The 25,733-nt window shown below is 42.2% G+C and overlaps 1 protein-coding gene and 1 long non-coding RNA gene across 2 annotated transcripts in view; one reads left to right on the forward strand and one right to left on the reverse strand.

The window, feature by feature from the left end:
- ASCC3 (activating signal cointegrator 1 complex subunit 3) overlaps window positions 1-25,733 on the reverse strand; it is a 670,136-nt gene that overhangs the window by 517,772 nt on the left and 126,631 nt on the right. Inside the window, exons 9-10 of the mRNA XM_044289192.1 lie at window positions 10,211-10,411; window positions 7,968-8,108 (exon numbers count right to left, since the gene is read on the reverse strand). Of these exons, the coding sequence (XP_044145127.1) occupies window positions 7,968-8,108; window positions 10,211-10,411 (342 nt within the window). The remainder of the gene's footprint in view (window positions 1-7,967; window positions 8,109-10,210; window positions 10,412-25,733) is intronic.
- Window positions 1,135-9,486, forward strand: LOC122934047. Its single transcript, XR_006388628.1, has 4 exons — window positions 1,135-1,197; window positions 1,339-1,716; window positions 2,395-2,545; window positions 8,505-9,486. It is a non-coding gene; the product is annotated as an uncharacterized LOC122934047 (long non-coding RNA).

The following is a 25,733-nucleotide window of genomic DNA, read 5'->3' on the forward strand; positions in this document are numbered from 1 at the left end:
AAGCAGGAGTGGGTACAAAAAACACAGAAGACATGAAAATATTCCATTCACGTGTCATCTCTGTTTTGGATCCACTCCTATATTATTATTTTTTGGGGGCTTTAGCAATACTGATTGATTACTGATCAAATGCTGACCGAGTGAAGGCAGATGCTCAACAGACAGGATCCGTTTTTTCGGGGGGGGGGTTATTGTTCTAACGGATCAGAGGAAGGGCAAAATAATCACTGACATCAATATAAACCTATTGCTGACACCCCTTGACTCTGTGAGGGGCTCTACTTGTACAAGCGTTTCATAGAAGAGGTTCTGCAGACATCTATGTAGAATCAGCTGACAACTGTGTAAAAGGAGTGCACTCTTGCACGCTACAGTAGGATACTGGGCCTCTGCATGGTTCTTTATACCTGGCGCTAACATCGACCTGCAAGGCAGAGTTGACACTTGAGTTATTTGGTCAGTTTTGGCCCCGTAACTGCCAAAATAAGAGACGTGTGCAGTGATTCTAAGAGCGACGCCTGTCATCTGCATGTCATACTGACTCACAGTATTGTTTCACTACCACAGCAGACTCACTATGCGTGTTACTGTAAGGCACAGTGTTGCAGCCAGGAAATAGCTGTTTTTAACGCGATTTGCCGCGAATAAATTTGGATCGGATCAAATCTTTCTGGAAAATTTGGCAAACCGGACAAATAAAATTTTTGAGAAATTCACTCATCTTTAGTGGTCAGTGATTACCATGAGGCAGAATGATAGGGCTCTAAATGACCAGAGCATTTTCTCACCCTCTGAAAGTAAACCATGCAGTATGGACTGTTTGTGCTTTTTTATCATATGCTACTAGTCTACACAGCAGGTTTTATTATTACAGTCACAATATTTTCAGCCTGTAATACTACATTCTGAAACTTTTTAATATAGACTATTAAAGAGGTCGTCCAAGTTATATTTCTGCTACCGTTCAATCTTCCCTGTTGTTGCAGCCATTTTTGGCTACAGCGATGATGTGTCCATGTACCTTGGATACCAGTGCAGCCAATCACTGGCCTCAGTGTTATATGGCACAAACGCTAAGACAATAAATTGCTGTAGCGGTCACAGAGTATACAATTATGTCATCAGTGCAGCCAAGAAAGTTCAACCCTGCAGGGAGGATCAGAACAGCAGTGCTGGAAACATTGGAAAATATAATAAGTGAGTATGTTATTTCCGTATTTTACCACAAGTGCTGACTGAGGTTAACTTTTTTTTAATAAATCCCTTTCTCACACTTTATATCTCAAGATTTTTGTAGAACCTTTAAAAAAGGTCACCATATTTTGTTTTTAATGTCAGATATGTAGCCAAGAAGATTACATCATGTCACATACTATTTCATACACTGAGAAACTCAAGTAGAAGAAACTGAACAGCTGAAGATATGAAAACATTTGAAGGAGTTTTTGGAAACGTTAACACAGCTTAAAGGAAACAATAAGATACACAAAGATTCTTCTATAAGATAAAGAGCTTTGTTACGTTCACAAATAATGCAAGTCTCATTGCTTACTCTGTGAATCTCATCACCTAAGGCACCAATGTTATTGCTGCTTATAGAGATGTTTTATTATATCTGGCTCGTGGAAATGAGATCTCCTGCCAATATAACAGCTCTTCCAAGACGTTTGTACATGTCAGCAGGCTAAGCAGACAATTTCTGAGCACTCGGAAAATGTAAGTGCACTTGGTTTTACTCACTAGGTAGAGTTAATCTCTTTTGATAAATGGCATATTTGATTTTTCAGTGGCTATTTCCACTTTGTTGAACCTACATACTTAACTGGTCAACCTTCCTAGCTGTACATGTAAAAAATAAATAAAAATAAGATCATCCCCTGAATTGCACAGCCAATAAATTGCAGGGATTTTCAGGTCAGATACAGTGATTGTTACACATTGTAATATTTTATGCCATTTCCTTTGTATTTGTAAACTCGGCACACACTATGTGCAAATAACATTATGAGCATCAGGGATCTTCCAGTTCCTCAGTTTAATTAATTTAGAGTATAGTTTCAGATTGGATTTCAATTTTGATTAGCCTTCTTTTAAATGTTCATGCCTTTTGCTCTTTGGTTGGGGAAAGCATAAGCACTGTGTGTGCATTTGTATCCAGAATCCTTGTATTCTTTGTAACCTATTCTAGTATGTTGAGTTGAATCAGTGTTGCTTGGTATCTGTAGTCCCTCTGCCCTTAACTGCTACCAGCATTGAAGGTTGAGTTTTTTTTTTATTTCCCTGTGGATCCTTTAATTGCCTGTTTTTGAGTTGTTTTTTGATTTGGCTCTAAATCCTAGATCCTTCTTGTTGTTTCGCTGGGTATTATTCAGATCAGAGTCCATTTCATTTCAGTGGTCGTTTATTTCTGTTCACCATCATCCATCCATCCTCAGTCTGTATACCATCACAATCTTCCGGGTGCTGTATTGCCTGACTGTCATCTCCTTCACCTATTTGCGCTGTCATCCATATGCCATCATCATTCAGTTCCTGTCATCTATTGGTGAGTTTACCGGCGAACGATTATTGCCTGAGAGCATTGCTATATGCTTCATAATATTCTTGTGACAGCCCAGCCCTTCTGCAAGTCCTGGGGGTATATGAGTACTGGAAAGCACTAATACTACCCACTATAGATGAAGTCCAGTTCTACAGTCTTGTGAATAACTAGCATTGTCAAACTATATCAATACATTGTGTTGCGGTAGATCTCAATTCACTATGCACAAGGTAAAAAACAGATAGGACTAAATAACAGAAAAGGTCAATGTGCATAACTATTCACCCCTCTAAAGTCAATACTTTGTACAGCCACCTTTTGCGGCAATCACAGCTCCAAGTCACTTTGGATAAGTCTCTATGAGCTTGCCACATCTTACCACTGGGATATTTGCCCATTCCTCCAGCTCCTTCCAGTTGGATGGTTTGCGCTTGTGAACAGCAATCTTTAAGTCTGACCACAGATATTCTATTGGATTGAGATCTGGGCTTTGACTAGGCCATTCCAACATATTTACATGTTTCCCCTTAAACCATTCAATTGTTGCTTTAGCAGTGTGTTTGGGGTCATTGTCCTGCTGGAAGGTGAACCTCCATCTTAGCCTCAAATCACGCACAGAGTGGTACAGGTTTTGCTCAAGAATATCCCTGTATTTAGCACCATCCATCTTTCCCTCAACTCTGACCGGTTTCCCAGTCGTGGCTGCTGAAAAACATGTGCACAGCATGATGCTGCCACCACCATGTTTCACTGTGGGGATGGTGTTCTTTGGGTAATGTGATGTGTTGGGTTTGTGCCAGATATAGCGTTTCCTATGATGGCCGAAAAAGTAAAATTTTAGTCTCATCAGACCAGAGCACCTTCATTTATACATTTTGGGAGTCTCCGATATGCCTTTTCACAAACTCACAACGTGCCTTTATGTTGTTAGCTGAAAGTAATGGCTTTCTTCTGGCCACTCTGCCATAAAGCCCAACTCTATGGAGCGTACGGCTTATTGTCGTCCTATGTACAGATAATCCAGTCTCTGCTGTGGAACTCTGCAGCTCATCCAGGGTTACCTTAGGTCTCTGTGCTGCCTCTCTGATTAATGCCCTCCTTGCTCGGTCTGCGAGTTTTGGTGGGTGGCCGTCTCTTGGCAGGTTTGCTGTTGTGCCATGTTCTTTCCATTTGGATATGATAGATTTGATGGTGCTCCTGAGGATCATCAAAGATTTGGATATTTTTTTATAACCTAACCCTGACTTGTACTTAACAACATTGCCCCTTACTTGTTTGGAGAGTTCCTTAGTCTTCATGGCAGTGTTTGGTTAGTGATACCTCTTACTTAGGTGTTGCAGCCCCTGGGGCCTTTCAGAAAAGGTATGTATATGTAATGACAGATCATGTGACACTTAGATTGCACACAGGTGGACATCATTTCACTAATTATGTGACTTGTGAAGGTAATTGGTTGAACCAGAGCTTTTTATGAGCTTCCTAACAAAGGGGGTGAATACATACGCACATGCCAATTTTCTGTTTTCTATTTCTAAACAACAGTTTTATTTATATGTTTTTCTCATTTTACTTCACCAACTTAGACTATTGTGTTCTGAGCCATCAGTTAAAATTCAGATTAACAAAACATTGAATTTAAGGCTGTAATGTAAGAAAACCCGAAAAAAGTCAAGGCACTGTGTATATATATATATATATATATATATATTACACATACATACACACACACACACACACACAGAATATATAAACACAAACATAATTTGAGATTGCAAAGCTATCATTTGTCAAAGTGTCTTCAAAAAATGAAAGTGCTGCTGTGACTGGCTGCTTTGGGCAACAAAGTTTTTAGACATTTCTTTTTGTAAATCTGCCCCGTCTCAGATGGAAACTGTGGCATAAACATCCACCTACTAGATACAGGAAGCAACCAAGAACTACAAAATAAAGTATGCATGTTGTGTGTGCATATGCTAATACAATAAAAATTATTTAAAGGATAACGTCACATTTAGACCCTAATTTCAATTTTCATATATGTAGTTACTAATAACATGATATTCCAGAATCCGTTACTATTAGACGGACTTACCCCATATTTAATAAGGTTCAGCCCTTAGCAACCAGTCTGCATAAAACTGCAATTTCACTATTCAATTAAGATGGCAGCCACTGCCCTCACCCTGAGGCTAATCCCGCCTGCCCTCACTACCCCCAATGCATTGAGCTCCTCACATGCACTATCCAGTAACAATAGCCCCCCAAAAGTGTCAGTAACCAGAGCCCTCCCCCCAAAGGGTTAATCTCCTGCAGCACAAAGGGGTCCTCTTACCACATGTTGCTTTCATTTATGCACTGAGCAGACGGCAGATCTCCCTTCCCTGGTCTGCGCTGCTTCGGCTCTGCATTGTCCCAGTCTGCTGAGTGAGGGAGCGTCTGCCAAGCGCAGGGACAGGGAGAAGTGCACACAGCCCAGGCACTGTTATCAGCTGCTGGGGAGGACCTGGCTGTAATCATTTACTTACAGTCCCTGGCTGTCAGTAATCTGACCTTGCACACAGCGTGCTTGTGCATCCTCCGTCCTTCAACAGATAGACGGAACATGCCTAGCAACCCTATTTTAAGCAGAGGTAAAAGTAGGCAGTACAGGGAACAAAAATGTGGAATTAAGGGGTAATTGAATACACAGTGAAAAGTTGAAATAGGGCCACCAAGGTGATATTAATCACCACAATCCAATACTCCAAAAAATATATATATACGACAGTTATATTTTAAAACATAGTCTTTAACAAGCATCAAGGCTTCTTCTGGTATAAATTTTAGCCAAGCGGTTAAATTGAAGTTGGCATAATGCCGTTGTCAGATAGAGCTATGAAAAGGCAATGGATGAGAATTAAGACTGACGTTTCCCACACCAATCTTGATCTCATCTGAACTGGAGTGAGATGTACCTAATTTATTAAGAAACAGATGCCTCTTAATTAATGTTGCGCATATCTGACCCTGCATGCGTCAGAAACTCAAAGCTATGCAAGCCAAGGGCTGATGTACACTTTAGCAATAATTTACGCCCGTTTCTGACATAAATGATAGTAACCCAGCGGAAAGCTTGACGCACCACCACTCTCTTCTTGCCACTTTAGAAAGGTGGTGAGAAGTGCCAAAAGTCGCAAATTGCGCATGCACCATACTTTGCAATTTTTTTATGCCACCTAAAAACCTTGAAAAATCTCATCCTCTGTTTTTCCTCTGTGCCTAGAAACTAGGGTTGTTGCGGGTATCGAAATTTCGATACCCAATCGATACCGGGATTTCCATTTGTTTGATACTGGGCTGCTCTTCTGCGCAGTCTGGTATCTCTGAACATGAGTGCGCTGCTGTCGGCACGCTCATGTTCTCTCAGCAGCACAGGGGAGAAGGAAGCAGTCTCTCCCTCCCCCTGTGCCTCTGCTGCCACCAATGGGGAGAGAGGGGCGGGCACACTGCGCCACCAATGATAAGGAATTTTCCTGGGTCCGGACTTCGTTAAGTATTAGGCTACACAGAGTGGCACCCAGAGATGTCCCAGCACTTACTATTATTCCTGGGCGCCGCTCCGTTCGCCCGCTGTGCGCCTGTGCCCCATTACTGTCTCCTGCTCCATATGCTTATTACTATGGGAGCAATGGGGAGCAGACATCAGCTTCTCTAGTGGGAGTTCCTTCTCCCTGCGCTGCGATTGGACTGCGCTACAGCGCAGGGAGAAGGAACGCCCACTAGAGAAGCTGATGTCTCCTCCTCATTGCTCCATAGTAATTAGCATATGGAGCAGGAGACAGTAATGGGGCACAGGGGGCGAACGGAGCGGCGCCCAGGAATAATAGTATTTGCAGGGACATTTCTGGGCGCCGCTCTGTGTAGCCTAATACTTAAAGTCCGGATCCATATAAGGTGGTCTTTAACCTTGAATACAGAAGGCAGGTGCCGGCAGCAGAATCGCGTAGCCGGCACCCTGCCTCTAACAGGGAGCTGCGATCATCAGCAGTTAACCCCTCAGGTGCCGCACCTGAGGGGTTAACTGCCGCTGACCTGCTGCTGGCACCAGCTTCCTGTATTAAGGGGTAATTATCATTGGTGGCGCAGTGCGCCCACCCCCTCAGTATTAAAATCATTGCTGGCAGTGGCCACAGGGTCCCCTCTCCACTCCCCCTCATTGGTGGCAGTGGCAGCTTCTGATTGGAGCCCCAGCTGTGTAATCCTGGGGCTCCGATCGGTTACCATGGCAGCCAGGACGCTACTGAAGTCCTGGCTGCCATAGTCAGCTCCCTGCTTCCCTGTGCACAAAGCACAGGGCAGCAGGGACAGTGTGAAGTCCTATCACCCCTGATAGAGCGAATAGGACAAGGGATCAAAAGATCCCAGGTTCTGGCCCCTAAGGGGAGAAATAGTTATTAAATAAAAAGTTTAAAAAAATAATATAATATTAAGTATAAATCACCCCCTTTTCCAGTTTCACATATAAAATATATAAATAAACATATCACATATCGCCACGTCAGAAAAGTCCAAACTATTAAAATATATTTTTAAAAAAAATCTATGTGGTGAACGCAGGAGCAGAAAAAAAAAAAAACTGTGCGATTCGCCATTTAAAAAAAATGCAGAATGCATGTGGCTTTTTTGGTTTATTTTTTCGCGTGGTATCGAATATCGCAATACATTTTTATGGCATCGAAATCGAATAAAAAATTTGGTATTGCAACAACTCTACTAGAGACACAGTGGGACATATTTACTAATGTTAGTGCAACTAGATTTTACTGCAAATTGTATCAAAGCGTGCCACAATCTGGCACATCTAGGTTTAGAGGAGGATTATGCACCTGGTCTGAAAAAGAGATGTGGCTTAAAAAAAAAAAAACAACAAGGCTTCATGGGTGTGGCCAAAGATGTGACGCTTTGGGCTCAAATTGTGTCACAAATCTGGCATAAAAGTCTGCCTCAAACTAAAATAACCAATAGTTGGTACACAGTTAAAGAAGAGTATCTGTTTATGCACCATATTTATCATCCAGCCTGAGCCTCTGTTAAAAATTTGGTACATGTTTATGCCATCTACAAGCTTATCTGCCTCACTGTGCCAAAAAAAGAAAAGCAGCCATAAAGTGTTTTGGGGTGAGTCTATATAAATCGAAGAGCAACACTTATACCGTACACAACAAGGAAGAGTATTTCAACTTTTAACAGTTATCAATTATCAGCAAAAGTCAATTTTTTTTTACTGTTTTCAACTAAAAGAATTTTTCAAAAGCAAACACGATATTCATTTATCCTAATAATAAATTGCAAATTCAATTCCAATAAGTAAAATGAATAACGCGAAAGGAAAGATATAAAAACGGCATAAAGCAAATACCACACATTTAACCTTAACTGAACTTACCTGGGTGCGTAAAATTTCACCTTTTGACAACTGCATATCACCAGTCAGCTCTTTCACGGCGATACCCAGTGGCTCTAGACGCTTGCTGAAGTAATTTGTCATCTCAGCTGCCAGGGCCTTCATAGGAGCTACATACACAATCTGTACAAAAACGACACCAAGTTGATAAATGAGCAAAACTCACAATGTCATTTGTCCCAAAGCAACCAGTACAAATCACAATTTATTGTGAAATATGATTGGAGGCACTTCCAGTGAAAAATCTTAATCGTGATATATGAAAAGTCGTTATCTTCCCTGGATAAGTGTGCAGCTGTTTAGAGGACAATGGATTCTGTTTATGTAGCCTCATCACTTTGAAAATTGGTTCTGCATCAAAGCTAAACGCATTTTCATAGCTTTTCACATGGGTAATAAGATTTGCAGGACACAAACACCAATTGCTGTAATACTAATGAACTAAATTAAGCAGAATTCTTTGTGTGAATTAGAAATGACTAACACCCTGGAAAAACTTTTCCTTTTCTCTACTTGTAGGAGACACCAGAACTTCTCTACAAGGCATAACTGCTTCCATCAGACGTACAGCAGCTCGAGCCTAACGCAATTCCTGCCCGATTTGGCCTTGTCCTGGTTTTACATTACGATGAGAGGACGCCGAGTGGATTTACACACCACATTTTATAGTAACCGCTATATTGTGTTGTGATGACAACAGATTTTGTCACATAAACCTGTGTTCCCCAACTCCAGCCCTCGGGGCCCACCTTCCGGTCATGCTTTCAGGATTTCCTTAGTATTGAGCAGGTGATACTTCAGGCATTCCTTCTGTGGGATATTCTCAAATCCTGACCGGTAGGTGGGCCCTCAGGACTGGAGTTGGGGAACACTGACATAAATAAAACAAAACGTTATATTCTCTCCATACAGGAAAACATACATTTCTCCAACTAGTGCCTAGCATTCCCCATGATCCTGCAAGAGCGCCAATTGGAAGGGTATGGTACCAGATTTTCAGTGGAATTTTCAAGATGGATATGCCGCGGATTTGTTGTGGATTTCACACTACACATTGCCTAGGGTTATTCGCAGCATAAGTTGACATACTTTAAAGCGAACCTGTCAACTTGAAAACACAACGCAATCTGCGGGAAGCAGGTCATATTGCAAGAGGCGTTGACCAGATTGATATATAGTTTTGTGGTAAAAATTTAGTATAACCTGTATTTCATTCATATAAATTCCTGCTCATTCTGGGCTTTGACTTCCAGGAGGCGGTGCTATCAGTGACTGACAGCTCTCTCTGTATACACAGTCATAGAGGGACGGCTGTTAATCCCCGATTACTTCTTGACTTCGAGGACTATAATAAGCAGGAATCTATATGAATGAAATACAGGTAAGGCTACATTCACACGTCAGTATTTTTCTATATCCCGAATTTCGGTCCGTTTTTTGCGATCCGTTGTTCCTGAAAATGTTTCCGTATGTCATCCGTTTTTTGCGGATCCGCAAAAAACAGAAACATGTATAAATTTCACAAAGCAAATAAAGTTGTTTGGATTTCTTTGAAAAAAAAAAGAAAAAAAAAAGTGAATAAGTGATTTCTGTGGGCAGGATTTAATTTCCAGGAACGGATTCCGCATAAAACGGATGACATACGTAATGACATACGAATGTCTTCCGTTTTTTGCGGAACCATTGACTTTTTATTGTACCAGGATCCGATTTTTGCGGAAAAGAATAGGACAAGTGTTATATTTAATCGGACATGCGGAACGGAACAACGGAAACGGACAGCACACATTGTGTTGTCCGATTTTTTTCCAGGACCCATTGAAAATGAATGGGTCCAGAACTGGTCCTGATCTGTTCCGCAAAAAACGGAACAGATCAGGAAAGAAAAAACGGACGTGTGAATGGACCCTTACACTGATTATTTTCCTACAAACTGTATCAATCTACTCAGCTCATCATATATATATATATATATATATATATATATATATATATATATATGACTTTTTCCATCATTTTTATTCCTTTTTATGGTATTTTTAAAGCAGGATAAGCAAAAACAGCAAATATGGCATTTTTATGATGTGAGACACAGGAGTCACGATGTTCGAAAATGGAAATACCCTCTTAACCATGCATTCTGCCCTGTAAATAAATGGGGTTTTTTATACAGTGGTCCAAGTAGTGTAACAGGCATTAAAGACCGCACTAGAGCCATGGCTTACCTTAAAATCATCCTTTTTAATGACACCTTGCTGAATATTTTGTCGAATTACATGCATGACCGTTAGCATGGCAATGTTAGTTTTGCCGGCTCCAGTTGGTGCACAGATAAGCATGTTTTCATTTGTATTATAAGCCGTTTCAAAAACTATGGACTGGATGCGGTTCAGTCGCTTCACACCCTTGAAGACAAGCTGTCCAATCTGATGTGGAAAAAATACAGAAAAGTTAGAAATATTATAGTTTCAAGTTATAAAGTAACATACAACACTGTAGTTCAATAAAAGTCTAAAGAATGGAGCTGTGAAAAATAGGATGAGAAGCTAATCCACGTTGCAAATCCAATTAAAAGAGTTTAATGTGACATTAAGCCTCAACAGGAAAAAAAAGTTATGCTAATTATATTAAAATATAATGATATGCTAAGCTGGTTGTGTGTGTCCTAGCAATTCTACACTAAATGTACAAGAAACAGAAGTTCATTCAATTTACTGTGGTTGTCATGCTGGGGACAGACAAGAAATGGTGCCAACACTGCACTTACATATAAAACCAGCACCAAGTCAAGACTACTGCAACTAACATTACCATTAGTAGTTATGAATAAAAAAAATAAACTCCTAATAAACTATATTAAAGTGGATTTGTCAGTACTCCTAAAATATCAGATAGGATCTGACAGAGAAGGAGGTGCTGAGCTCAGTTTTTTTTTATAATTATACTCTGCATCTTCATGTAAAAAGATACTTAAAAAATCTAAAATATTTATAGAGAAAGTCTGTGCCTCCTGCTACCCCTGCCCACAAAGAATGACTGACAGTTTTTCCTGGATGAGTCTGGTACACAGGAAGGGCCATCACTTCCCTAAAAACCCAAACAGGAGAAACAATTCAATTCTCAAAAATTGTTTATGAATACACCTAAGCCCCTTGCAGACGAGCGCATGTCGCGCTGCGAGTCCGCAGTGCAGGCCTAAACTTCCAGCACTGCCAGGGACACAAAGCATTATATTGATTTATGATGCCATGTAACCCATAGAGATCTGGAATGTATTGTATAACAGTAACATAATCTCAGTAGAGATGAACAAATTTCATATTTTGAAATTCGTCCATACTTCGTTTGGTGGTAAAAGCAGAATTGCGTTATGGATTCCGTTACCACGGACCATAACGCAATTCTATAACGGAACGCATAACGGAATGCCTTTAGAGGCATTCCGTTATTCATTCCGTCATAATAGAAGTCTATGGGCTGAAAAACAGATTCGTCCTCTCCTGCATAACGGAAACGGGACTGATCCGTTATGCAGGCCATAGACTTCTATTATGACGGAATGAATAATGAAATGCCTCTAAAGGCTTTCCGTTATGCATTCCGTCATAGAATTGCGTTATTGTCCGTGGTAATCGAATCCATAACACAATTCTGATTTTACCTGTAAAAGGGGAAATCAATCCATGAATGATCGTGCTATCTAGAGAAGTCAACAGCATCCAGGGCACACAGTCTAAACTAGGGGAAGGTTGTAAAGGGACTATCAGGGGGTCTGAAAATGAATGAAGATTTTAGGCTGAAACTCAGTACAACCTCTTTTTTTTTTGTTACTCAATTTTTCACATGTCAAGTGTCCCTAGCTTTTTTAAAGTAACCTGTTATGTTGTTATTAATGACATTTACTTTAAAACACCATTAACTCCAGGGCACTGGAACATTCTGTCCTATATGCAAACCGCAAGTAATAAAAGCAGCATCAGAACTTCACAAATGTATTTATTAAAATCCCTGTCTATTGGGTCTTATGAGACCAGTGGCAGATCCTTTTCCATGACTGACCGCTATTACTGCATATGCTTGCGCAAAAGCAGAAGACTGTCATTTACTGAGTAGCACCGCCCACTGGACTCAAAGTAATTATGCTGCTCGAATTACCGGGGTACTGCAATTGCTCCATATGGAAATAGGTAGTCTGACTGAAAATCATGGGGTAATCTGACTAGCACTTTTAGGAATTGTTCAGCTAGATATTATTTGACACTGCTGTTAGTACAATGAGGGCAGTAATGATAACAGTGACATTTATAATATTAATGCATTAAAGGGAATCTATCTGCTCGGAAACACCCCCAAACTAGAGTAATTTATGGTTGTGGTTATGTAATTTAAATTAACAATGCATTTTTCTGAGTGTTTGTGGGAGCACAGTGTCAGAACAAAAGCGAGTATAAGGATAAAAATTACATAATCGGACTCGACATCACTTACACAATACATTGTTTATTCTAGTTTGGGGGGATATTTTAGAGCTGAGGGAGAGGGAGGCACATGGGGGGCAGAGGGAGGCACATGGGGGGGCTGAAGAAGGCACATGGGGGGGCTGAAGGAGGCACATGGGGGGGCTGAGGGAGGCACATGGGGGGGCTGAGGGAGATTTTGTGTGTAAAACCATGCAGAACAGCCGCGTGTTACTGTACACTGAGCTCACTTCACATGGCTCTCTGATGATTCCCCAGCAGGGGGAGGGGTCTCACAGATACTGCAGGCTGCCAGACTGATGAGTCATACTATCCACATGAAGGAGCACATAAGAACTCAGTTCTCAGTGTGATGTCATAATGAGGCGTGGCCGGACTTCACTCAAACTGCCTAAGCCCGAACAGCCTTAGCTGCAGGACACCAGGAAGTGAACAGCATAGCTGGCTGCAGGTGAGGATGAAGTAGCAAGATGGGAATACCCCTTTAAGGAGGACACATTCCCTTTGTACTTTAAAGGGCTTCTGTCACCCACTAAACCTTTTTTTTTTTTTTTTGCTTACTTATAATCCCTACACTGCGATTTATGCCTACATAATCTAATTAATCATTTTGGTCCAGTAGATTTTGTTTAAAACATGCTTTTAAAATATGCAAATTACCTTGCTACCAAGTAGGGCGGCTACTTGCTGGTAGCAGCCGCATCCTCCGATCCTAAAGACGCCCCCTCCGCATTGTGATTGACAGGGCCAGGGAACAGAATCGTTCTCTGCTGGCCCTGCCTGTTTGCATTCAAAATCTGGCGCCTGCGCCGCGGCTGTACCTGTCTTGCATCGGCGCAGGCGCACTGAGAGGCGGCCGCTCCATCCTCAATGCGCCTGCGCAGATGACGTCACATCTACACCCGGCGCAGGCGCATTGAGGATGGAGCGGCCGCCTTTTAGTGCGCCTGCGCCGATTGAAGACAGGTACGGCCGCGGAGGCACCAGATTTTGAATGCAAACAGGCAGGCCCAGCAGAGAACGATTCCGTTCCCTGGCCCTGTCAATCACAATGCGGAGGGGGGCGTCTTTAGGATCGGAGGATGCGGCTGCTACCAGCAAGTAGCCGCCCTACTTGCTGGTAGCAAGGTAATTTGCATATTTTAAAAGCATGTTTTAAACAAAATCTACTGGACCAAAATGATTAATAAGTAAGCAAAAAAAAAAAAAAAAAAAAAAAAAAAAAAAAGTTTTAGTGGGGTGACAGAAGCCCTTTAAGCAAAACATTTTTCTTTTTTTTTTTTTCATCTTTTACATTTTCAAAAAAAGAAAAGGTTAAGCAAAAGTTTGGGCAACATGCATGGTTGGTACCCATAAGCTCCCCCTTTGGAAAGAATCACAGCTTGTAATCATGTTTTGTAGCCATCCAGGGATATTTCAATTGCTGTTGGAGGGATTTTCATTAATTCTTTCTTGCAAAAGTCTTCCAGGTCTGTAAGATTCCTGGGCAATCTTGCATGCACTGCTCTTTTGAGGTATATCCACAGATTTTGAATGTAGTTCAGGTCAACAGACTATGGCTCCTTTCACACTAGCGTTCGTCGGTCCGCTCGTGAGTAGAGATGAGCGAACTTCTGTTTTAAGTTCGGCGTCTAAAGTTCGGGGGCGGGTTAGCGGAGAATCCCGATCTGGAACCGGATATGGATTCCGACTTCCGTTGTGGTCCGTGGTAGCGGAATCAATAATCGGCCATTATTGATTCCGCTACCACGGACCACAACGGAAGTCGGAATCCATATCCGGTTCCAGATCGGGATTCTCCGGTAACCCGCCCCCGAACTTTAGACGCCGAACTTAAAACAGAAGTTCGCTCATCTCTACTCGTGAGCTCCGTTTGAAGGCGCTCACGAGCGGACCCGAACGCCTCCGTCCAGCCCTGATGCAGTCTGAATGGAGCGGATCCGCTCAGACTGCATCAGTCTGGCGGCGTTCAGCCTCCGCTCCGCTAGCCTCCGCACGGCCAGGCGGACAGCTGAACGCTGCTTGCAGCGTTCAGCTGTCCGCTTGGCCGTGCGGAGGCGAGCGGATCCGTTCAGACTTACAATGTAAGTCAATGGGAACGGATCCGCTTGAAGATGACACCATATGGCTCAATCTTCAAGCGGATCTGTCCCCCATTGACTTTACATTGAAGGTCTGAACGGATCCGCTCAGGCATCTTGCGCACTTAGAAATTTTTCTAAGTTATTAATGCAGACGGATCCGTACTGAACGGAGCCTCCGTCTGCATTAATATGATCGGATCCATTCAGAACGGATCTGATCAAGCGCTAGTGTGAAAGTAGCCTATGAGGGCCACGGTAAAACCTTTAGCTTGCGCATTTTGAGGTAGTTTCAGGTTTTAATTTTCTGAGTTTGAAATGTAAGTAAAACATGGCTGTTAACAAGAAGAGTGGAAGTCAAGAGAAGCTCTGGAAGACCAAGAAAATTTTCAGACAGCTGCTCATAGGATTGCTAGAAAGCCAAATCAGAACCCCGGTTGACTGCAACAGAGCTTCAGGAATATTTAGTAGAATCTGGAGTTGTGGTACATTTTTCTACTGTTCAGCGACACCTGCACAAATATGGTCTACATGGAAGAGTCATCAGAAAAAAGCCTCTCCTGCGTTCTCACCACAAAATTCAACGTCACATGAAGGAAAATCTAAACAAGTCCTGTGGACCAATGAGGTTAGAATAGAACAAAGGTATGTTTGGAGAAAAAAAGTGTACAGAATTTTATGAAAAGAAGACCTCTCCACACAAAGAACCCGATTAAGCATAGGAGTGGATCAATCATGCTTTGTGGTTGTGTTATTACTAAGCAAAACCAAATACTCAAGAAGAAAAACCCCTACACAGATACAGGACCTCAGACCATGCTCTACAATGGTGAAGCAGGGTCACATTAACTCGGGTCCGTATGCTGAATCCCATTGACTTATTTGGGGTCTAACAAAACCCTTTTCCATGTAAAAAGGAATGGTCTTACCAGTTTAGGTAGATAATCAACGCTGTTCGCAATAAACAAAATGACAATAGAAAGGAAGGTTTAACACCTTTTCCCACATGCTTTTGGGAGACTTCAGATGTGTTTTTGCAAAATGTAGCCTGGCTTGGATGGCTTTTGTCTTGTTATTCTACCTCATAGCCCAGACATATGAAGAATATGGGAGATTGTTGTCACATGTACCACACAGCCAATACTTGCAAGATAATTCAGCAGCTCCTTTAATGTTGCTGTAGGCCTCTTAGTCTTCACTGTGTTCCATGGTATATCTAATGCCTTGGAAATTCTTTTGTACCCTTCTCCTGACTGATACATTTCAACAATGAGATCCCTCTGATGCTTTGGAAGCTCTCTGTAGACCATGGCTTTTGCTAAGGGATGCGACTAAGAAAATTTCAGGAAAGACCAACTAAAGCAGCTGAACTTTATTTGTGGTTAATCAGAGGCACTTTAAATGATGGCAGGTGTATGCTGACTCCTATTTAACATGATTTTAAATGTGATTGCGTAATTCTGAACACAGCTACATCCCCAGTTTTCTTCTCTCCACCTATATCTCAGTTTGTTTTACAATTGAGTGATACAGTTTATAGGTCACATTAAAGATGAAAAAAGTTCTGAAATGATTTATCTATGTCCAATTTTTTCTACCGCACAGAATCCTGACATTTTAACAAGGGTGTGTAGACTTCTTATATCCACTGTATATACATAGTTCAATGCGTTCTCTTGATGAAACGCGTTGGGACACATGAATGTATCATGACGAATTGACTACACTTATTTTACTAGCACCCAATCAGGTACCCGCTATTTAGCTTCCGGGCATAACTTCCGGTAGGGCTTTCCAGGGGATCCTAGATTAGGGTAAGGTTCCAGACGGGGCCACCTGTTGCAGGGTACAGACCCCGCGTTAGGAGGTTACTAGGGTCCAACAGGTCAAGTAGGGCGCAACAGGGTCAGTTTTCCCTCCCTGAGGCTTGCCCACTTCCAAGACTGATTACTTGACGAGTTCACAGCCAAAGCATCTTTTCCAGTATGGATACCTGGTATTGAGCTCGCAGGATTAACCACCTCCCGTCACACTAACTCCGATTGGCGTCAGGACGGTGGTGCTCTCAGGTCTCAATGACGCCAATAGGCGTCATCTCGTGAGACCCGAGATTTCTTGTGAACGCGCGCGCATAATGAGCGCGCGTTCACGTCAGAACCACGGGAACAAGTTTAACTACAGCCTGCCGGCAGCGATCATTAGCTGGCAGGGTGTAGATTTTTAAAAGATCCAATGAAATTAGTATATCAGATGCTATTTTGTAAATAGCGTCTTATATACCTGCTACCTGGTCCTCTGGTGGTCCCTTTTGCTTGGATCGACCACCAGAGGACACAGGCAGCTCTGTAAGTAGCACCAATCACCACACATACACTACACACACACCCCTGTCACTTATTAACCCCTTATTAACCCCTGATCACCCCATATAGACTCCCTGATCACCCCCCTGTCATTGATCACCCCCCTGTAAGGGTCCCTCATCACCGCCAGGTAGTTAGCTACTTGTTAGGTAGTGAGCGCCCAGCCCACCGCAGTCACTGATTAGAGTCATCGCTGTCGCTAATCAGCACTAGTACTATATAGTATCTGTAAGTGATCAAGACTGATCGCAATCAGATCTATATAAGTACATTAGGGTCACCTTAGGCTCTACAAAAAACGCAGCGCCCGATCAGGCCTGATCTTGTGCGCACACTTGCGTTCAGTCCGCTCCACCGCAGTGACAGAATTTGTTTTCTTCTGATCACTGCAAAAACACCGTAAAATTGCTGCGCCGCTATAAAGATCATTTTTGAGCTTTTTGGATCTTTATTAGCGATCGCAGCTTTACTTCGCAAGCACTCCTTTTTACAAGGCAGGTCTGCTCTTTTTCCTGGGTAGTCTCAGAGGAATACCCCCTAAATTTAGTTAGCCCAAAATGTCAAACAAGGGGTATTCCGCTGAAGAGGCCTACAGGATTCTGGCAGTGATTGATGAAAGCGATGGGGACGCCTCACCCACTGAAACCAGTGGTTCAGAATATGAACCTGTAGACAGCAGTGGCACTCTAACCGCTAGTGAAGATGACAAGGTCCCTGCTATGGTCAAGCGTACCCGATCCCATGTCAGTATTCTGCATACCCCACGTGATGAGCCTCATTTCTAGCAGAGTGGTGCTAACGCTGATCTTTTTTATGGTGCGGCACACACCAGCAGCGCAGCACATCCTGGACCTTCTACCAGCACTGCCGTATTCCCTGGTGAAGTGGCGAGCCCCAGAAGGGCAGTTCAAGCTGGAACGGTGGAATGTGCATTAACTCCCCCGTCGCAACCACCACGTTCACAGGCCCGTAGAGCCCTTAGTATCCCAGAGGTGCTGGCAAACCCTAATTGGCAATCCCCTGCTTCCGCCGCACCCGTATTGCCCCTTTTCACCACCCAGTCTGGAGTTCGCATGGAGACAGCTCATTTAGGATTGTCCCTTCAGTTTTTTTTTTAGCTGTTCTTCACCGCAGATCTCTATAAATTAGTTGTGGCAGAAACCAACCGCTACGCCACAGACTATATAACCGCCAATCTGGAAAGCCCAGCCTTTCCGGTGGAAACCAGTCACAGTTTCTGAATTGAAAATATATTTTTGGGCCTTATCCTCAGCACGGGTCTAACTAAATTTTATTTATTGTGGTCCTATTGGTCTAAAGACCCAATAAATTGCATGCCCATGTTCTCTGCTGCAATGCCCAGGGCATGTTTTGTGGTCATCATGTGCTTTATGCATTTCACTGACAATAAAACCTGTCATCCAAGAGGCCACCCTGCTTATGACCGCCTCCACAAAATTCAGCCCCTCAGACCATTTGTCATCCAGATTTGCAGATGCCTATACCCCCAACCAGAACATCTGCATAGACGAGTCCCTTGTACATCAAACCGGGAGCCTTGGCATAAAACAGTACACCCCCAGCAAGCGCGCCCGGTATGGGGTCAAACTGTATAAGCTCTGTGAAAGAGCCACAGGCTATACATATCGTTTTAGGGTCTATGAGGGAAAAGACTTAAAACTGGAGCCGGTCGGATGCCCTGACTACCTGGGGAGCAGTGGTAAGATTGTCTGGGACTTGGTGTCACCCTTACTCCACAAGGGGTACCACTTATACGTGGACAATTTTTACACAAGTGTGGCCCTCTTTCGGTACTTACATCTAGTCGGAATTCAATGCTGTAGCACCGCGCGACCTAGTCGCCGGGGCTTCCCCCAACGGCTCATTAATACCCGACTTGCAAGGAGGGAGAGGGCTACCTTGTGTGACCAAGAACTGCTCGCGGTGAAGTGGAGGGACAAGAGGGACATTTACCTTCTGTCCACCATTCACGCAGACACGACAGAAGAAATTGAAAGGGCAACTGGAGTCATTACGAAACCCCTCTCTGTCCACGACTATAACCTTCACATGGGAGGGGTGGACTTCAATGACCAGATGTTGGCTCCCTATTTAGTGTCCCGCCGCACCAGACGAAGGTAAAAGAAAGTGTCTGTTTATTTAAATCAATTGGCTGTCTATAATAGTTTTGTTCTCTACAGTAAGGCTGGGAGAACAGGATCCTTCCTAAAATTCCAGGAAGAGATCATTTCGGAACTCCTGTATCCAGGAGGGTCCGTGCCCCAAGTCCCTGATGTAGTGAGCCGGCTACATGCCAGACACTTCCCGAGTGTCTATCCTGGTACCCCAACTCACTGTTCCCCAAGAAAAAGATGTTGTGTCTGTAGCAGGGCTGGAATAAGGCGTGACACCAAGGTTTATTTGTCCTGACTAGCCTACCCTATGCATAGGGGTACACACAGGTACAATATTAGTGTAGGGATTGCGTGACACAGGACAGGCACACAGGAGTCTTAGGCCCCTTTCACACAGAGCTGCCACAAACCTCTCCTTTCACCTGGGACAAAGTGCATAATGTACTTCGCCACATCTCTGGGTGATTTGCGCTTTGCACATTGTCCCCATGGGAAGGAGAGGTTTATCCTCTAAAGGTACAAAAAAATATAAATAAAATCACAGGTAAACAAAAAAGTTAATGTTCTGTTTCAAATGTTATATAAAGTTAATGTTAATAAATGTATTGCGTTGCTGCCTGTTGTTATTTATTTTTACCTTCCAGGTGGACCAAGCGATCAACCAGCTGCAGCACTGATGTGCATTCTGACAGAAGCATTGCGCTGCTGTCAGATTACACAAAAGTCGGTGTATGCGGCCCTGCAAGACGAGATTTCTCCTCTGCAGTAAAAAAGATACGTTTGCCAAGGCTTATGAGCTGAGGGGCAGTGTTCATATGCTTTGGCACTTTGTATAAATAAAATTTAAAAAATTCCAGCAATAATTTATTCCTCCACATCGATTGATGTGAATAGAGAAATCGGGTTTGCCAGGGCATACGAGCTGAGTGGGTTTGGATGTTGGGCGGAGCTCCTATGTCCCGGCAGACGCCTCATTTTTTTTTGCACATTTTTTGGCAGAGATTTTTTCATTCACATTGATCAATGCGAATGAAGAAATCTGTGCCGTTCATGTTTTCTTTCAGCCCAGAGGCTGAACGGAAAAAAAATCTCATTACCCGTATGCTCAATATAAGGCTCCATTCACACGTCCGCAATGTGTTTTGCGGATACACGGAGACACGGATCCGCAAAACGCGGAAAGCGGCAAAGTGCTTTCCGCATTTTGCGGACCGCACATTGCCGACATAATAGAATATGCCTGTTCTTGTCCGCAATTTTGGACAAGAATAGGACATGTTCTATTTTTTTGCGGAAACGGAAGCACGGATGCGGAAGTGCGGATCCGCAAATGTGGATGCGGACAGCACATTCCGTCCCCATAGAGAATGAATGGGTCCGCACCCTTTCCGCAAAATTGCGGAAAGGATGCGGACCCATTTTGCGGACGTGTGAATGGAGCCTAAGGAGAATAGCAGAAACTCCTAATGCTGGCCATACATGTAATGATTGCGGAGACCCTCAAATGCCAGGACAGTACAAACACCCCTCAAATGACCCCATTTTGGAAAGAAGATACCCCAAGGTATTCGCTGAGGGGCATATGGAGTCCATGAAAGATTGAACTTTTTGTCCCAAGTTAGCGGAAAGGGAGACTTGAGGAAAAAAATTAAAAAGTTTCCGCTAACTTGTGCCAAAAAAAATAAATACAAAAATCTTCTATGAACTCGCCATGCCCCTCACGGAATACCTTGGGGTGTCTTCTTTCCAAAATGGGGTCACGTGGGGTATTTATACTGCCCTGGCATTTTAGGGGCCCTAAAGCGTGAGAAGAATTCTGGAATCCAAATGTCTAAAAATGCCCTCCTAAAAGGTACTCATTGGCATTTGGGCCCCTTTGCGCACCTAGCCTGCAAAAAAGTGTCACACATGTGGTATCGCCGCACTCAGGAGAAGTAGGGCAATGTGTTTTGGGGTGTCTTTTCACACATACCCATCCTGTGTGTGAGAAATATCTCTGTAAATGACAACTTAAAAAAAAAATATGATACAAAGTTGTCAATTTACAGAGATATTTCTCTAAAAATACACCCCAAAACACATTGCCCTACTTCTTCTGAGTACGGCGATACCACATGTGTGACACTTTTTTGCAGCCTAAGTGCACAAAGGGGCCCAAATTCCGATGAGTACCTTTAGGATTTCACAGGGCATTTTTTTACACATTTGGATTCCAAACTGCTTCTCACGCTTTAGGGCCCCTAAAATGGCAGGGCAGTATAAATACCCCACAAGTGACCCCCAAGAAGACACCCCAAGGTATTCTGTGAGGGGCATGGCGAGTTCATAGAAGATTTTCTTTTTTGGCAAAAGTTAGCGGAAAATGATTTTATTGTTTATTTTATTTTCTTACAAAGTTTCATATTCCACTAACCTGTGACAAAAAATAAAATTTTACATGAACCCGCTATGCCCCTCACGGAATACCTTGTGGTGTCTTCTTTCCAAAATGGGGTCACTTGTGGGGTATTTATACTGCACTGTGTAAAAAATGCCCTGTGAAATCCTAAAGGTACTCATTGGAATTTGGGCCCCTTTGTGCACCTAGGCTGCAAGAAAGTGTCACACATGTGGTATCGCCGTACTCAGAAGAAGTAGGGCAATGTGTTTTGGGGTGTATTTTTACATATACCCATACTGTGTGTGAGAAAGATCTCTGTAAATGACAACTTAAAAAAAAAATTATACAAAGTTGTCAATTTGCAGAGATATTTCTCTCACCCAGCATGGGTATATGTAAAAATACACCCCAAAATACATTGCTCTACTTCTTCTGAGTACGGCGATACCACATGTGTGACACTTTTTTGCAGCCTAGGGGCCGAAAGTCCAACGAGTACCTTTAGGCTTTACAGGGTTGCTCACAATTTAGCCTCGCCAGTAAAACACACCCCACAAATAACCCCATTTTGGAAAGCAGACACCCCAAGGTATTCACTGAGGAGCATAGCGAGTCCGTGGGAGATTTTTTTATTTTATTTTTTTGCCAGAAGTTAGCAGAAATGGAAACTTTATTTATTTATTTTCTCAGAAAGTGTCATTTTCTGCTAACTTGTGAAAAAATAATTAAATCATGCATGAACTCACCATACCCCTCCGCAAATACTTTGGGGTGTCTTCTTTCTAAAATGGGGTCATTTGGGGGGTATTTATACTATCCTGGCATTCTAGCACCTCAAGAAACATGACAGATGCTCAGAAAGTCAGAGCTGCTTCAAAATGCGGAAATTCACCTTTTTGTACCATAGTTTGTAAACGCTATAACTTTTGCGCAAACCAATAAATATACACTTATTGGATATCAAAGACATGTAGCACAAAAAATTCTGACACAAACTTGAATAGAAATGTAATTATATTTGAACAATTTAACCAGAGAAAGTTAAAAATACACTTTTTTTGAGAAAATTGCGGTCTATTTTGATTAATATCAGAAAAACGAAAAAATCTCAGCAGCAATCAAATACAACCAAAAGAAAGATGTATTTGTGAGAAGAAAAGGAGGTAAAATTTATTTGGGTGGCAAGTTGCATGACCGAGCAATAAACCGTTAAAGTTGTGAAGTGACGATTTGTAAAAAAAAAAAAAAAAAAAAAGGGCCTGGTCACTAGGGGGGTATAACCTGTGGTACTAAAGTGGTTAAAGTATAACTGTCGTATTTTTTACTTATTTTTTATTTTTTTGAGTATTGGATTGTGGTGATTAATATCACCTTGGTGGCCCTATTTCAATTTTTCACTGTGTATTTAATTACCCCTTAATTCCACATTTTTGTTCCCTGTACTGCCTACTTTTACCTGTGCTTAAAATAGGTTTGCTGGGCGTGGTCTGTCTATCTGTTGAAGGATGGAGCACGCTGGGTGCAGGGTCACATTACTGACAGCCAGGGTCTGTAAGTAAATGATTAAAGCAACGTCCTCCTCAGCAGCTGATAACAGTGCCTGGGCTGTGTGCACTTCTCTCTGTCCCTGCGCTTGGAAGACGCTCCCGCAGAGTTGGAGCAGCGCAGACCAGGGAAGGGAGGTCTGCCATCTGCTCAGTGTATAAATGAAAGCAACATGTGGTAAGAGGACCCCTTTGTGCTGCAGGAGATTAACCCTTTAGGGGGGAGGGCTCTGGTTACTGAAACTTTTGGGGGGCTATTGTTACTGGCTAGTGAGGGCAGGCGGGATTAGCCTCAGGGTGAGGGCAGTGGCGGCCATCTTAACTGAATAGTGAAATTGCAGTTTTATGCAGACTGGTTGCTAAGGGCTGAATCTTATAAAATATGGGGTAAGTAAGTCTAATAGTAACTGATTCTGGAATATCATGTTATTAGTAACTACATATATGAAAATTGAAATTAGGGTCTAAATGTGACCTCCCTTTCTATTTGCATTTCTTTCATTGCGAACAGCGTTGATTATCTACCTAAACTAGTAAGACAATTCCTTATTACTTGGAAGAGGGCTTTGTCAGACCCCAAATAAGTCAATAGGATTCTGGCGTACGGACCTAAGTTAATGTGACCCTGCTTCACCACTGTAGAGAATGGTCTGAGGTCCTGTATCAGTTTATGTTTATGTTTGTAGGGGTTTTTCTTCTTGAGAATTTGGTTTTACTTAGTAATATTAAAAGTTTAGTTTTATTATGTTACTGCCCCTCCACTGATTTTCTGTATTCACACTTTGACCGGTACCCAGGGAGAGGAGCGACTGCACTGTTTTGTCCGGATAGACAACTTTGCTATCTTTTTATTTCAGGTTGTGTTGCAGCCAATGGCATGGGGAACATTTCACAGATAGAAGGAAGAATGGTTTCAATGAAATTCCAGAAAATTCTAGAAGCAAACATAACACCAACTGTAAAAAAGCTAAAGTTGAAAGATTGTCTTCTATAAAAGGGTAATTATCCTAAACACACTTTAAATCCACAACAGACTACTTCAAAAGGTGCAAGATAAAGGTTTTACCATGGTACTCACAGTCCCCTGATTCAGACATCATTGAAAATCTGTTTATAGACATCAAAAGAGCAATGCATGCAAGAGGGCCCAGGAATCTCACAGAACTGAAATACTTTTGCAAGGAAGAATGGATGAAAATCCCTCAAACAAGAATTGACAGACTCTTCACTGGCTAAAGAAAGAGATTACAAGTTTTGATGCATGACAAAGGGGGTGCTACCAGGTACTAACCATGCAGGATGCCCAAAGTTTTCCTTTGGGCCCTTGTCCTTTTTTATTTTGAAAATGTAAAAGATGAAAATAAATTATACAAAGGAAATGTGTCATCTTTAATTTTATGCCTTTTGGAGATGATTTAATCTTCAACTTGCTTAACTGTTTACAATAACAGTAATTTTGACCAGGGATATGCAAACTTTTGCATGTCACTGTACATTTGTATAATAGTGTTAAACAATATACCGTATACAGTATACATTCACACTATCATCATACACACAGTAAGTATGTATTTATGTACAGTGCTGTGAAAAAGTATTTGCACCTTACAGATTTCTTTTTGTTTTTGCACATTTGTCACACTTACATGTTAAAGATCAAACTAATTTGAATACCAGACAAAGGTAACCTGAGTAAATACAAAAATGCAGTTTTTAAATGATGATTTAATGTATTAATGGAATAAAGCTATCCAAACTAATCTGGTCCTATATGAAAAAGTAATTGCCCCTGCAATAAATGCAATCACGTGTTTGCGTTAACTGCCAATGAGTCTTTCACATCTCTGTGGAGGAATTTTGCCCCACTCTTCTTTGCAGAATTGTTTTAATTCAGCCACACTAGAAGATTTGAAAGCAAGAATGGCCTGTTTAAGGTCATGCCACAGCATGTCCAAACTTTGAATAGGCTGCTCCAAAACCTCCATTTTTTTCCAGCCATTCAGAGGTGGACTTGCTAGTGTGATTCGGATCATTGTCCTGCTGCAGAAACCAAGTACACTTGACCTTAAGGTCGCACATTGATGGCCGGACATTCTCCTTCAGGATTTTATGATAGAGAGCTAAATTCATGGTTCCATCAATTACAGCAAGTCGTCCAGGTCTTGAAGCAGCAAAGCAGCCCCAGACCATCACAATACCACCACCATGTTTGACTGTTGGCATGATGATGTTTTTCTGAAATGCTGTGTTAGTTTTATGCCAGAAGTAATAGGATGCTCACCTTCCAAAAAGTCACACTTTTAACTTGTCAGTCTACAGAATATTTTCCCCAAAGAGTTGGGGAATATTACGATTTTTTTTGGGCAAATGTGAGATGGGCCTTTGTGTTGCTTTTTGGTCAACAGTGGTTTTCGTCTTGGAACTTTCCTATCGATAGCATTTTTGCCTAAGCTCTTTCTTATTGTTGAATCATTAACCCCGACCTTAAATGAGGCAAGTAAGGCCTGCATTGTTTTAGATGTTGTTTTGGGTTCATTTGTGACCTCCTGGATGAGTAATCAATGCGCTTTTGGAGTACTTCTACTGGGCTGGCCACTACTGGGAAGGTTCACCGTTGTTCAATGTTTTCTCATTTGTGGATAATAGCTCTGTGGTTTTCTGGAGTCCCAAAGCCTTTAAAAAGGCTTTATAACCTCTCTACACTTATAGATATCAATGACTTTCTTTCTCATCTGTTCTTAAATTTCTTCAGATTGGGGCATGATGT

This window comes from Bufo gargarizans, chromosome 4 (assembly GCF_014858855.1).
Source record: "Bufo gargarizans isolate SCDJY-AF-19 chromosome 4, ASM1485885v1, whole genome shotgun sequence".
In the NCBI taxonomy this organism is placed as follows: Eukaryota; Metazoa; Chordata; class Amphibia; order Anura; family Bufonidae; genus Bufo; species Bufo gargarizans.